This window comes from Elephas maximus, chromosome 27 (assembly GCF_024166365.1).
Source record: "Elephas maximus indicus isolate mEleMax1 chromosome 27, mEleMax1 primary haplotype, whole genome shotgun sequence".
In the NCBI taxonomy this organism is placed as follows: Eukaryota; Metazoa; Chordata; class Mammalia; order Proboscidea; family Elephantidae; genus Elephas; species Elephas maximus.
Genome location: NC_064845.1, coordinates 1,409,640 through 1,422,967, shown reverse-complemented (window position 1 = coordinate 1,422,967; position 13,328 = coordinate 1,409,640). Strand labels below are relative to the sequence as shown.

The window sequence follows — 13,328 nt, the reverse complement described above, 5'->3', positions numbered from 1 at the left end:
GAGACTTTGAATCCAAGAACATAATATCTCTCCAGTAATTGTTTTCTTTTAAATTTCGCTCAACATTTTTTATAATTTTCCTTGTAGAGATGTCACTCATGCTTTGATACTTTTATTCACACTTACCTGATGTTTTTTAAAAAGTCATGCAAATTGTATTTTTAAAAACTATTTATTTATTCTTTGCTGACAGTATATACACATACAACTGATTTATGTATATTAGTTTGTACCCAGCGACCTTGCTATACTCTTTAATTAATTCTCATAGTTTATATTATGTTGAATATTTTAAACACACAATCATTTTTGGTACTTCTTGTCTTGTTCTCCCACATTTTATTTCTTGTTCTTGCTTACTACACTATTTAACTCCTTTGCAAAGTTAAATAGAACTGATGAGAACATCTTTGTATTTTTATTTCTGATCTCATAGGGAAAGTTTTTCTTCTTTCACAATTAAGTGTGGTGTTTGCTACTTTTATATTTAATGGATGCCCTTTATCAGCTTAAAGCAGTTCCCTTCTATTCCCACTTTTCCAAGAGTTTTAAATCATAAACAGACACTGAACTTTAGCAAATGGTTTTTCTGGATCAGGTAATATGCCTGCATGATTTTTCTTTTTAATCAGCTAATAGAAATAGAACACATTTTCTACTGTGGCAAGTATTGCTGCTATGCTCAGGACACACACGTGGAAAAAGAGAAAACCCTGTAGAGTTCCTGTGATGATACTAGAGGGTACGCCTGGTCCAAGCGGGGGCAGGGACATCTCTTCCACATGGGGTGGTGTAGGGCATTTTTGGGAAAGGACAATGTTATGAATTGAATTGTGTCCCCCAAAAATGTGTGTTAACTTGACTAGGCCATAAGTCCCAGTATTGGGTAGTTGCCTTCCATTCTGTGATCTGATGTGATTATCCCATGTGTTGTAGATTCTACCTCTACGATGTTAATGAGGCAGGATTACAGGCAGTTATGTTAATATGGCAGGACTCAATCTGCAAGATTAGGTTGTGTCTTAAATTAGTCTATTTTGAAATGTAAACGAGAGAAGCACTCAGAGAGAAGGGGGACCTCATACCACCAAGAAATAAGAGCTGAAAGAATAGCATGCCCTTTGGACCTGGGATCCCTCCACTGAGAAGCTCCTAGACCAGGGGAAATTGATGACAAGGACCTTCCCTCAGAACCAACAGAGAGAGAAAGACTTCTGGAGCTGGCACCGTGAATTCAGACTTCTAGCCTCCTAGACTGTGAGATAATAAATCTCTGTTAAAGCTATCCACTTGTGGTATTTCTGTTATAGCAGCAGTAGATAACTAAGACAGACCCACATTCTGAAACTACAGAGGTTCCATCGACTAACCCAGGGAAATAAAATAGCCTCAGGAATATTTAAGGTCGCTGTGAAGCCTAGGAGCCATGATTCCTACATAGCTTCATTCTGAGCTATTTTCTGAGTCTGTTCCAGAACCCCTGGTTCTTAGTTCTGTGTCAGCTTCGCTCCTGCCCCTTTCAGAGTAGGGCCTCCCTAGACTTTGTTCATGTGTGCGCCTGGCAGGTAAGTGCGGTGGGGGGATGGCGGAGCTCCTCTGGCCAGGCCCCCCCCCAGGCCAGTTAGATCAGTCTCTCAGAGAGGAGGGGAAGGGGGACCCAAGCATCTGTATTTTCAGAATCTCCCCAGGGGATATCAGTGTGTAGTCGAGGCTGAGAACCACCAATCTATACTTATTTGAAGCTGCAAATTGTATGTGTGTTTATGAAACAAAGTCCACAGAGAAGAGGATACCCAATCATCACAAGGTCAAATGCGCAATAGGGTTGAGCATTACCCAAAAGAGACCTGGCAGGGTAAATGAAAGAGCAAGACCACCAAGGGAAGGAAGAGAAGAAGAAGACAAAAAAGAGAAAAAGGTACAACAATAATGATAGCAAATCTACTCACTCAATTTTATCTGGAAAATCCGTTTGTGTCATGCACACACAGTTGACAAAAATAGTGGCCGTAATAAATAAACTGAACCATCTGAGGGGCCCGTGTTAAGGAAAAGCTGAGAGTCACCACATTTCCCTGGCATTCATCTACGATTACCTTGAAAATGAGGGATTAAATTCACAACTCTTACCTAGTATCAGCTTCATGGTCTGGTGACATAATAACCATTTCCTGGAAGCCTACCCTGGACCGTGCGTGGGACCCACGTTGTTTCTAATACAGCTATTCGATTATTGGTGAGTTTGACTGCTCAGGTGGATAGTATTATCTACATGTTGGAGCTGAGAAAACAGGTTGACAAAGCTTAAATAGCTTTTCCTAGGTCACACAAGTAGTCAACTATGGGGCCGAGATACAAACTCAGAGCCGTTTGCTAACAGACCCCTGAGTGAGATGGAAGGAAATAGAATCCCTTTTCCAAAATACTCTTCTGCACCGATGCCTTCATTTTACTAGACAACATGGTCTGAAGTTTTATCTAGAAAATGTCCCTTTTATCCTGAAAGACAGAAAGTCTTCCTAGGAAGTTACAGATAAGGGGAGGAGTACAAGATTTCATGAGAATTGATCAGATGGTTTTCCTAACTTAGCTGAGATTGGTCACACTGAGGATGGGTTTTGTCTAGGAGGCAGGCACAGGGAAGTGAGATGCTGGCTCATGGAGAACATTCCAGATAAACTTGTCCTAGGGAGCTCTGAATATCCAGAGAGGAGGCTCTCAGGAGCAGAGGACAGGCAGAGAATTACCAGACTAGGAAGGAGACACTGAAAAGGGAAGTGATGGGAGGAGGGCAGTAGATGGGAGGAAATGTTGGTGGGGAAAATCCACAGATAAACTTCTCCCACTTGGACATTTTCCTCAGGATTAGCTGGGTTCTTAATTGCCTCCTAAGGAAAAACAAAGGTCTGGAGATAAACTTGACCCACAGAAAGAGCACAGCACTCCTCTTTGACAATTCCAGTGTGAGCAGGAGTCTTTAAATCTGTTTTAGTTTTCTGTAGATGCCTTTTGTGTGCCCTGTTTTACAGTCACTTAGGAACATGTCTCTTTTGAAAATGGAAATTCTACAAATTAAGTCACATTTTCCTGTTGACTTACAATGAGATTAAGAGCTGTGTTCAGAGGGGACAATGTAAACCTCAGGATTAAATTAAAATCACATCTCCAAATGCCACAAAATGTTACAGGTAGTATAGTATATTACAGGTGACATTACTTATGAAAACAATCATAGCAAATGGGATTAGAATCATAATTTTGATGAAATATGAACAACAGGACCCTGAGGATTGCATACCTGAAGGGTATGTTTTTGGGTTGGAGCGACCAAGTTCATCAGATTTAAATCTCTAAATGCAGCTTTTCTGTCCTGCTTTGGCTCCAGAGAGCAATTATTTACCCATCAAATCTCAAGATGAAAAGATCATTCACTGGTCACTTAGTTCTTCAAAGGGATTTTATTTTTAATAAGCTGTTTCTAACTCACCTACATGTAATTCAAGCAAGGTCCATGGAGAGAATTTTGAATGTCTGCTATTTCTCTTATTTGTCATTTTTATGTAATTGCATGTATTTTTTTTTTAATCTCAAGTAGTGATGACACACTGAGAGAAGAATTACCTAATAAATTTACCTAATACATTTCCCTAAATTGCAGATTTCTTCACTATAGACCCTGCTCTAGGCAGGAAGCTGCCTTGCCCTCTTAACTAGCTGTGTGACCTGGGATAACTTACCTAAGTACCAGCTTCATTGTCTGCGAAATGGGGATGTTAATACCTACTCTGAAGGTTTCTGTATCTACAACAGCGTTGAACACTTAGCAAGTATTTAGCAAATGGGAGTCTACTATTGTCATTAAATAGTCTTCTACGGAGCCTGAAAAGCCAAGCTTTCATTAAGAAAATATAATTCCAGCTGGTCAACCATAAAGACAAAATATGGAAAGGAAAAAACGTGATGCGACTTCATCAGCAATGCGGTTTCATGTTGAGCGAACCGAGGCCCCTCGGCCAGGGCTTCCCACTCACTGAGGACTTTCCAGTAACCCAACAAGCTTCCCCAGAGTCAAGGACTGAGCTTCTTTCTTTAGTGGAGACTTGTAAGAAGAGGCTGGCTACCGTCTGTTAGGCAGCTGAGGCAAGGATGTTTTTGCAAATCAACCACTGGGGAGCCAAGGCTGAATTGGTCATTGGGAGCTTCCAGTTTGGACAGTCACCAGGGAAGATCCTTGGAAACCAAGCCAAAGTCTCTTTGTTCTACTAGCTTGGCTTGCCTTGGAAAAAAAGAGAAAAGAAAACCCCCAAAAGCTGAAGGCAGCTTTCTGAAGCTAGCTAAAGGAATTAATATAATACAGACATTTGACTGATGCATGTCTTATCATGACATTCTCCAATGGCATGGACCTCGAGCTGTTGACATTTTTAACATGCTGGTATTTCTATCTTGTGATTCTGGCAGTGTCCTATGGCCAATGGTTCCCACTGAGACAGTCTGCTCTGCCTGTCACGTTCCTTTCTCCTTGCCCTCTGGGAGGTGCTGCTCTTTTACCCAAGAAGCAGCTACCCCCCAGCATGGCTCAGGCACACAGTAACAACCCATGCCTATCCCATCTGCCCAAAGAAGTTTTGGGGCCCCTTGCTTGTTCTATGTTGTGGGCAGGGGTATGGGGACAGCCGGCTACATCCTACAGTGAGAATGTTCCTGGGTGCCTCAGCCAAGGCTCCCTTCATGAAAAGGACATTTTCTAAGTTACATCCAGGTTAGCCTGAGGTGAACCCAAACCTCAGGCATTTGGGCTGCAGGAATACCTCTTCTATGTCTTGGGGCTGCTTTGGGACAGGGCACATTAAAGGCACACACTTTTTTTCCATTCATTGGGGTCATTGTCTCAGGATTCAATTGGAGGAAGGCTGTATTGATAACCTTTAAAGAAGGTATTGGACACCCTGGGCAAGTCCTGATGCTAACGTGTGGAAGAACCAACCATGCAAAGGATATGAGTGGACAGACACTTTGATGGCCGTTCTTCTGAGCAGGTGGAAAGGGCTGAAGAGCCACAGTGCCCGAGTGGCACTGAACCGGGAAATGGTCCTCCCTTTGTTCAGCACCATAAATGTCTAAAACAAAACAAAACAAACATCCTTACACCACTGTGCTTTTCAGCATGAGTCTCATCATCTCAGGCTCATGAGCAAGAAGGGCTCTGGGCACCACGAGGCAACGAGAGCCACCTGGAGGTGCAGAGAACTAGGGAGATCAGGGTCTGAAAGTTGTATCTCTCCCATCCTGGAAAGGCCCCAGGCCTGCCAAGCTGAGCCCTCCAGGACGGTTCTATGGCCAGGCAGCTGGCCCTGGGGTTGGTAAGAAGCACCAGGCCCAGGGTGAGGATTCTGAAAGCAGTGGGAGTGGCTTTCCTCTTGTGACTAGAGGACCCTCCCTGGCCTTGTGACGCTTCTGTTCTCCACATCCTGGATAGACCCTCTCCTCTAAAGCCCTCTCCTGCTTCCTGGAGGGCGAGGCTCTTGGCAGGTAGAGGAGGGAGACAGATATTCCAGTGCCGTTTTATTTTTTCTACAATCCGTATTTGAGATGGCCAATTCCAGTCCCTCCCAACTCCTGAACACACAGACACCATTTTTTCCCTGCTGTGTGGAACATTCAAGATGCAATGCAGGCAGGGCAGTTGCCATGGAGCGGCTCTGGTTTAACGTAGTGGTTCTCAAACTTTGGATTACTGAGAACCCCAAAGAGTTTGGGTTAGTGTGGGAGATATAGACAACAGACATTTGCTGTTTTAGAAACTCAAATGGAGGAAAATTTAAAACACAGGCACATCTGAGCACAAGTTCCCGTAGTGTCAGTAGCTGTAACAGTGATGACGTGATCCCGTCATTAGCCTCTGCTGCACATTCCCTGCTGTATGCACAGATAAGAACGTGAGTGAGAGACACCAGGGCTTCCAACCAGACCAAACAAGTTCCCAGGTTACGCTAATGCTGCTGGTTAGGGACCAATTCTTAGAACCACTGGTAGAGCAGTGGTTCTCAAAATTTACTATACATAAGAATCACCAGAGAATCTTGTTGAAATGTAGATTCTGATTTAGTATATCTGGGGTGGAAATGCAAATTCTCAGCAGGGGTTCAAACTGGACCAAACCAGTTCTAAGCCCTGAAGAAAACAAAGGATATCTAAGTATTATTATGAAATGGTATTGACCTTATGAACCCACCAATCCATTAAAAGATTTTTGGGAACTCTTGGGGTCCCAAGACCACACTTAGAGGACCACTGGTTTAAATCACCCCGACTTCTGTCCACATTCCCCACCCTTCTGCAACCTCAAAATCTGTGCTCTTGAGGAGAGAGGATGGTATGCAAAGGGAGACCCAGGCCAGCGCTTTTCTAAGGGAACAGCCGCTTCCCTTGGATTTGGTTTTAACTAGCTTCTATCTTAAATGCCATGGGAGATTCAAAGAGGGTGTCAAAAAGGTGAGTTGGACTTTTTTTCATTAACTGAGTCTGCAGCAGACTGCCACGTGATCCAGTGTGCAGGGACTCCCTGGGCTGGGTGGCACGGAAGCTTCCTCTCCCAGAGCTGAGAGTAGCCCTTACCCGGTGCGTGCTGTAGAACGGGTCCAGATCCTCCAGGGGCTCCCCAACCAGTTCTTTTGGGAGCTCGCCATAGAACCTGGGTAGCTGGTTGCAGGCTTTCAAGTCTAGCTGGGGCCGAGGCTTCTCTTCTTTGTCCTTCTGCTCCCTGTGCTTATCTCTGGCTTTCTTTGCTGCCTGCTCTGCTGCGATTTGCTTCTCAATCTCCACCAGCGACTCCGGGGTGAACCGACGAAAGTTGGTAGTTTCCAGAGACCCAAAGGGGAATTCCATCTTCTCATTCTTCTTCAGGAAGAATTTATACTCTTATGAGAGTGGATAAAACCACAGAGAGGTAACAGTCTGCGTGTGAGTCCTTTCCCTCCCATCCCTCTTACCAGCTCTCCCAGCCCTAGCCTCCAGCTCTTCTCTTAAGTCACCCGGGCTCCCCAGGGCCACCTTAGCTTGCAGGGCTTTCAGGGGTGGCTGTTATTCCATCACTTTCCATGCACCTCAAGATAGTGTCTTTGCTCCCATGCACTTCTAAGTCATTGCTCCTTCATTGTTTTGTAGACCTGCCCTACGCCGTCCCCCAAGCCAGATGGCTCACTTAGCCATACTGTCCTGTCTTCATTTCCATAACCACTGAGCTTCAAGCATTCTCCCTCATTCACCAAAGACTTTGTCTCATGATCCACTTTACCCCAAGTCTCATCCTACTTTCTGATAACAACCTTTTATTTCTGGACGTTTTCCAACTATGTTACTCCCTCTCTTTGAGCTTCTTTTGGACCTTGAGGCTACATTCTCTTTATCCATTGGCTCTCCCCCTGAACTCTTCTCCATAGCCAGATCAGATCCCATGGTTCATCATTGCAAGCACTCCTTTGTTCTTGTCCCAAATCAGATCAGTCTAGACCTGAACTACTGAGGGGTCTGGGAAACATCAATCCTGCCTGGGAATTATAGTGTTCCCTAGTAAGCGGTTCTCTCTTGTTCGATATTTCAAAGACACTCCATCTTTTCTGATTATTCTGTCTTCCCTTACAGTAAGTCAATGACCACGCTTCCCACGTCATGGAGAAAACAGAAGTCCCTTCCTGCATCTAAACCTCTAACTTACCTGCATTTCACTCTTCTTTTCTCCATCCCTCCTGTCATGGCAGAAGAGGTATCATTCCTCATTGTGGCGAAAGCCAGTCCATTCGTCTGCTTTGGTTCTCATCCCCTCTCTACCTCATTTAGCTCTCCCTCCTTTTATACTGGCTCCTTCCTATCTGCATTTAGACACACTTAAGTTTCCTTCATCTTTAAAAACTTCCTTGATATGCAGTCCCTTCAGATCTTCCCTCCTCTCTTCTGTTCTCTGCCAGGTTTCGTAAAGGATTGTTTCCACTCATTGCCTCTAGTCACTCTTCAGTCCTTGCTGCTTGGTTTCTGTCCTCACTATTTCACTAAAATGCCTCTTTGCGGGGACACCAGAGATCTCCTTGTGGCTAAAACAAGGGGGGACCCCTCTCAGCCCTTTCTTGTTGGTCCTATTTGGCTGTTTTGACCACTTCCTACTTCTTCCAACACTCCCTTCCTGGCTGCTGTGACACACCCTCTAGGCTCCTCTGACTTTCCGCCTGCTCCTTTTCAATCTACTCTTCCTCGGTTTTCCCCATATGTGATTGTGAATCTTGGACTTCTGTGTTTTGCTCTTTTTATTTTTAAAGGTAACAACAACAACTTCCTTGATAAGAGTTAGCATTTACTGAGAGTTCGCGACGTTCTGGACTTGCATGATCACATTAACCATAACCTTGCCCTTTGAGGTATTGTCTCCAATATATAAATGAGAAACCTGAGAGGCGAAGATAACTTTTCTAACATTACATAGCTACTAAGCAGCAGAACAGGTACTCAAACCCAGTTCTGTCCAGCACAATCTTTTGAGAGCATCTTTTCTACTCCTATGGCTTTCATTCTTATCAAGATACAGATGACCCCTGAATCTTTATCTCCAGCTCTCATGTCCTTGGGCATCTCCATTTGAGTGTCTCATGAGCACCATGAACTCAACACACCCAAAGCTGAACTCATTATCGCTCCCACTCCTTTATAATACCTGCCTTTCCTCTATGACTCTCTCCTGTGAATGGCCCCAAAGAATCTATTTCTATCTCTGCCTACAACCGGGTATCACAGCTGTGTCCTTTCTCTTTCATTCCCATTTCCATCAGACATCCAGTACTGTTGATTCTCCCTCCTTACCATCTTCTGCCCATGTCTCTCCAACCTCTCCATCATGTCACTGGTCCAGCCACTGTCATCCCTATAGCCTGTATGTCCATTTTCCTCTCCGTTAGCCTTTTCTAACCCATTCTTACACTGTAACCAAATGGTCTTTCTAAAATGCAAATCTGATCATATTATACCTTTATTTAAAATCCCTCTAAGGCCCTCCCCCACCCCAGTGCTCAAGATAATTCAAACGATGTGCTTACCTCTGCAGTATTATGTGGGTTTTCAGTTTTATCCTTGAATACAACCCATTTTTTTCATTTTAAGACCTCTCCATGTTCCATTTACTTTGCCAAAAATTATGCTCTTATTGTCTGGTTAATCCCCACTCATTCTCAAGGGCTTGACTTTGAGAGAACTTCCTGCATTTATGGTTGTGTATGAAGTCTGCATTAGGATTCCCATTTTATGCTCCCATAACTCTCTACCCTTTCTGCATATAAGCACTTACCTCTGATTTGTAATTCCTGTTTGCCTTTCTATATCTCTCGCTAAATCGTAAGCTCCTTGAGGGCTGGGAACACATTTTTCCTGTTCATCACTGATTCCCAGAACCCAGCACAGTGCCTGGCATTTGGTAGGTAGTAAATATATATTCGTTGAATCAATAGTGGTGACTACTCAGCTCAGAAACAGAAAAACTATACAAACCACAACCAACAACACACAAGCTCCAGAGGATAAGCTCAATAACTGGAATCTTCTAAAAATTGAACACTTATGTTCATCAAAAGACTTCACCAAAAGAGTAAAAAGAGAACCTACAGACTGGGAAAAAATTTTGGCTATTACAAATCAGACAAAAGTCTAATCTCTAAAGTCTACAAGAAAATCCAACATCTCTACAACAAAAAAATAAATAATCCAATTTAAAAACAGACAAAGGAAATGAACCGACACTTCACCGAAGAAGACATTCGAGTGACCAACAGACACATGAGGAAACGCTCATGATCTCTAGTAATTGGAGAAGTGCAAATCAAAACCACAATGAGATACCATCTCACCCTGGCGTTACTGGCACGAATTGATAAAATAGGAAATAGCAGATGTTGGAGAGGCTTCAGGAAGATCGGAACTCTTATGCACTGCTGGTGGGAATGCAAAATGATGCAATCATTTTGGAAAATGATATGGTGCTTCCTTAGAAAGCTAGAAATAGAAATACCTTATGATCTAGCAATCCCACTCCTAGGAATATATCCTAGAGAAATAAGAGTCCTCACACAAATAGACATATGCACATCCATGTTCACTGCAGCATTGTTCACAATAGCAAAAAGATGGAAACAACCTAGATGCCCATCAACAGATGAAAGGATAAACAAACTGTGGTACATACTCACAATGGAGTATTACACAACGATAAAGAACACCCCAAAGTCAAGCAGACCATGGTAGAGGCAGCTCTTGAACCCAATACCCCATGATAGGGACCCTGATTGCAGTTACCCATCCTGGAGGTATCACCTGAACCCTAATGATGGAGTCACTGCTTGCTGTTATCCATTTTAGAGGTAGCTCTTGATACCCCTTTGATGGAGACTGGCTTATTCTCATCAGTGCTAGAGGTAGATCTTTAACCCAATATCCCTAAGATGGGGACTCTGATTGCCATCATCAGTCTTAGAGGCAGCTCTTGAGCTCAATACTCATATTCTGGGGAGACTCCTCTTGCTTTCAACAGTCCTCCCATGTACTGTGTGGTCCTCACCTCTCTGACTTCACCCCTCTTCTTTAATGCCTGCCGTGACTTGCTCCCATACATTTTACCTGCCTCCCTCTCTTCTCCTGTCCATTTGTACTTGGTCTGTCTTTTGGGAACTTTTCAAGGTCTACCTGCATTATGGCATTGAATGTCTGTCTTCTATTTCCATACTAGAAATACTCTGTGCTGTGTGTCCATGTATTGATCAACATGGTATTTTTATGCACTGGTCATTCAAATGCCTATTCGCTTGATTGAATCCAATCAGTGTCTTTAATTCCTCCCTTTTGAGTGACATGGAACAAGTTAACTTTTTCTCCCTTGTCTAGGGTAAAGATGCAGGAAGCCAACATGCAAGAGAGCTGCCTTCAGGTAACCTCATGGCCAGGCCCTTGGGATAGGGACAAGACCCCGACAGTGGCTGCTTGCAGCCCTGAATGAGAGTCCTTATTTCCGGGTCTATTTGGATGCAGCAGGAACGGCATGTCCCTCATGAAGTAGCCATCTGGGACCTAGGTGTTACAGGATTACTCTTGGGTTCAACTGAGTATATCTGACAAACTCTGGGCCTGTTATTTACTTTCTGGATTGATGGCTGGGGAGGAGCTAATAAAAAGCACTTCTATCGTGCTTCAGTCCCAAGCTCAGCTCTGGCTTTAAAACACTCATCTCTCCCAAGATGAGCCAAAGGGCCATTTGGATTCCCTTTGCCCTCTACATGTTGGGAGTGAAAGGGTATTTCTCTACTGCTCTCTTCTAAAGACCCACCTCCCACTTCTCTAATTCAGTGATCTTCAAAGCCAGTCCATAGTCTGGTGATGGACTGGCTGCACTTCTCTAATTCAGTGATCTTCAAAGCCAGTCCATAGTCTGGTGATGGACTGGCTGCATTACAGCCACTTCTAAAGACCCACCTCCCACTTCTCTAATTCAGTGATCTTCAAAGCCAGTCCTTAGTCTGGTGATGGACTGGCTGCATTACAGCCACTTCTAAAGACCCGCCTCCCACTTCTCTAATTCAGTGATCTTTTCAAAGCCAGTCCATAGTCTGGTGATGGACTGGCTGCACTTCTCTAATTCAGTGATCTTCAAAGCCAGTCCTTAGTCTGGTGATGGACTGGCTGCATTACAGCCGCAGGAGAAATAAGTTAAGAGGCAGATTCCTGAACTCCACCTGCAAAGATTCTCGTTCAGTCCGTCTGAGGTGAGACCAAGGAAGCTGTGCAGCTTTTTACAAGCTCCTAGCTGAAATTTTTAGCTGAAATTAGCTGAAATTACTGAAGGTCTTCTACCCTTTGAGAAGCACAGGAAGTCTGTGCAACTGTGAACATGAGGTGGAGCACAGGTCAGGGCTACAGGATTGGGTACAGCCATGACCTACTCCCACAGCACTAGAGCCAGGATGAAAATATTCCTGGATTTTGGACTTAGGTCAGAAGCAAGTATTGGGTGTGTTAGGGAAGAACAGATCCTGAACCACGTGGTGGGGTGTTCTTATTGAGCTACCATCCCAAGAAACTCTGAATCTTCAGGGGTTTGGGTGGGCTGTCCTTGAGGTCTCCTTCCTTCTGTTGTCAGGAGCAGGGTAACCACTGGCCAGAACCTCGGGATCTTATACTCAGAGGATGGGAACGAAGAGTGGAATTTGGTTGTTTTTGAGAACCAAGCTTCTGTAGATATTCATCCTATGCCCAGGGTTTCTGAACTATAAGAGGTCTCACTAGGTCTCCTCTTGATGGATCAGAGAAGCATCTTAACTTGGATTTCTGAGGTCTAATGAGTGAGCAGTTTCTAAGAAGAGAAGAAATCAATAAAAGTTGATTGAACAGGTGACAAATGTTTAAAATTTGTGATTTTATGGGTGATGGAAGTAGCTTTAGTTGGTTTTTGATCAAGACCTGTGGTCTGGGAGGTACAGCAGACTCAGAGTTGCAAGACAGAGATGGGTGCAAATTAGACAGAGGTGGGTGCGAATCAGAGGTGGGTGTGAATAAGGGTGTGAATGAGGGTCTCCCTGGAATTACAAATGGGCAGGGCAGGATAGAGGGTTCTTCTTACCAGCTTCTGTGATTCTTAGTAGGAAAAAAAATTTTTCCATGATCATGGGACAATCATGAGCCCTACTAACTCCTGAGTGTATGCTGGAGTGGAATGGATCATAGGGATGACAGGCCCTCATGAGAATTACCCAGGTCTTAAATCTACACAATAGTATCTCAGGTACAGTGAGTTTACAAAGTGCCTCTACATAATTATCTCTTTTAGTCCACACAGAAATTCTGCAGATTAGATAGAAGGTGTTTTCTTCCCCAGTTTACATACACAAAAACTATGGTTTGTGTGGACTGTGCTTGCTCTGGGTTATAGAGTTATTAAATGAACTAAATAAGCTTGTCTCTGAGCCTGCCCATTCCAACCCCAGTGCTCTCCTATCTCCAAGGTGGGTCTTGCTGGCTGGAGCAGTTCTGGAATTGTAGGCTACTGAAAGAGCATTATTGGAGGATTCTGGGACTTGAATGAGGCAGGGATTGATTGGAATGCATTGATATTTGGTGAAGTTCGAGGGGCCCCAGGGAACAGCCTCTTTGTCTTATAGCCCATTCAGACTCTTCAGAACTCAAAGGAAGACTTTCCTTACTAATGTAGCATCTGGCTCTGTAAGTCAGATACAATGTGTTTTTCCAGAGTGTGATTAGTAGGTAAAAACGTCAGCTCCCATTCCATGTAGAATTTTATCTTC

General features: G+C 43.9%; 1 protein-coding gene across 1 annotated transcript in view; it reads right to left on the bottom strand.

Annotated features, from left to right (window-relative positions):
• Positions 1 to 6,888, bottom strand: part of SCN10A (sodium voltage-gated channel alpha subunit 10) — a 100,831-nt gene extending 93,943 nt beyond the window's left edge. Inside the window, 3 exon segments of the mRNA XM_049870686.1 lie at positions 1,950 to 2,030; positions 4,984 to 5,120; positions 6,619 to 6,888. Of these exon segments, the coding sequence (XP_049726643.1) occupies positions 1,950 to 2,030; positions 4,984 to 5,120; positions 6,619 to 6,888 (488 nt within the window).
• Between the last annotated feature and the right edge of the window lie 6,440 nt (positions 6,889 to 13,328).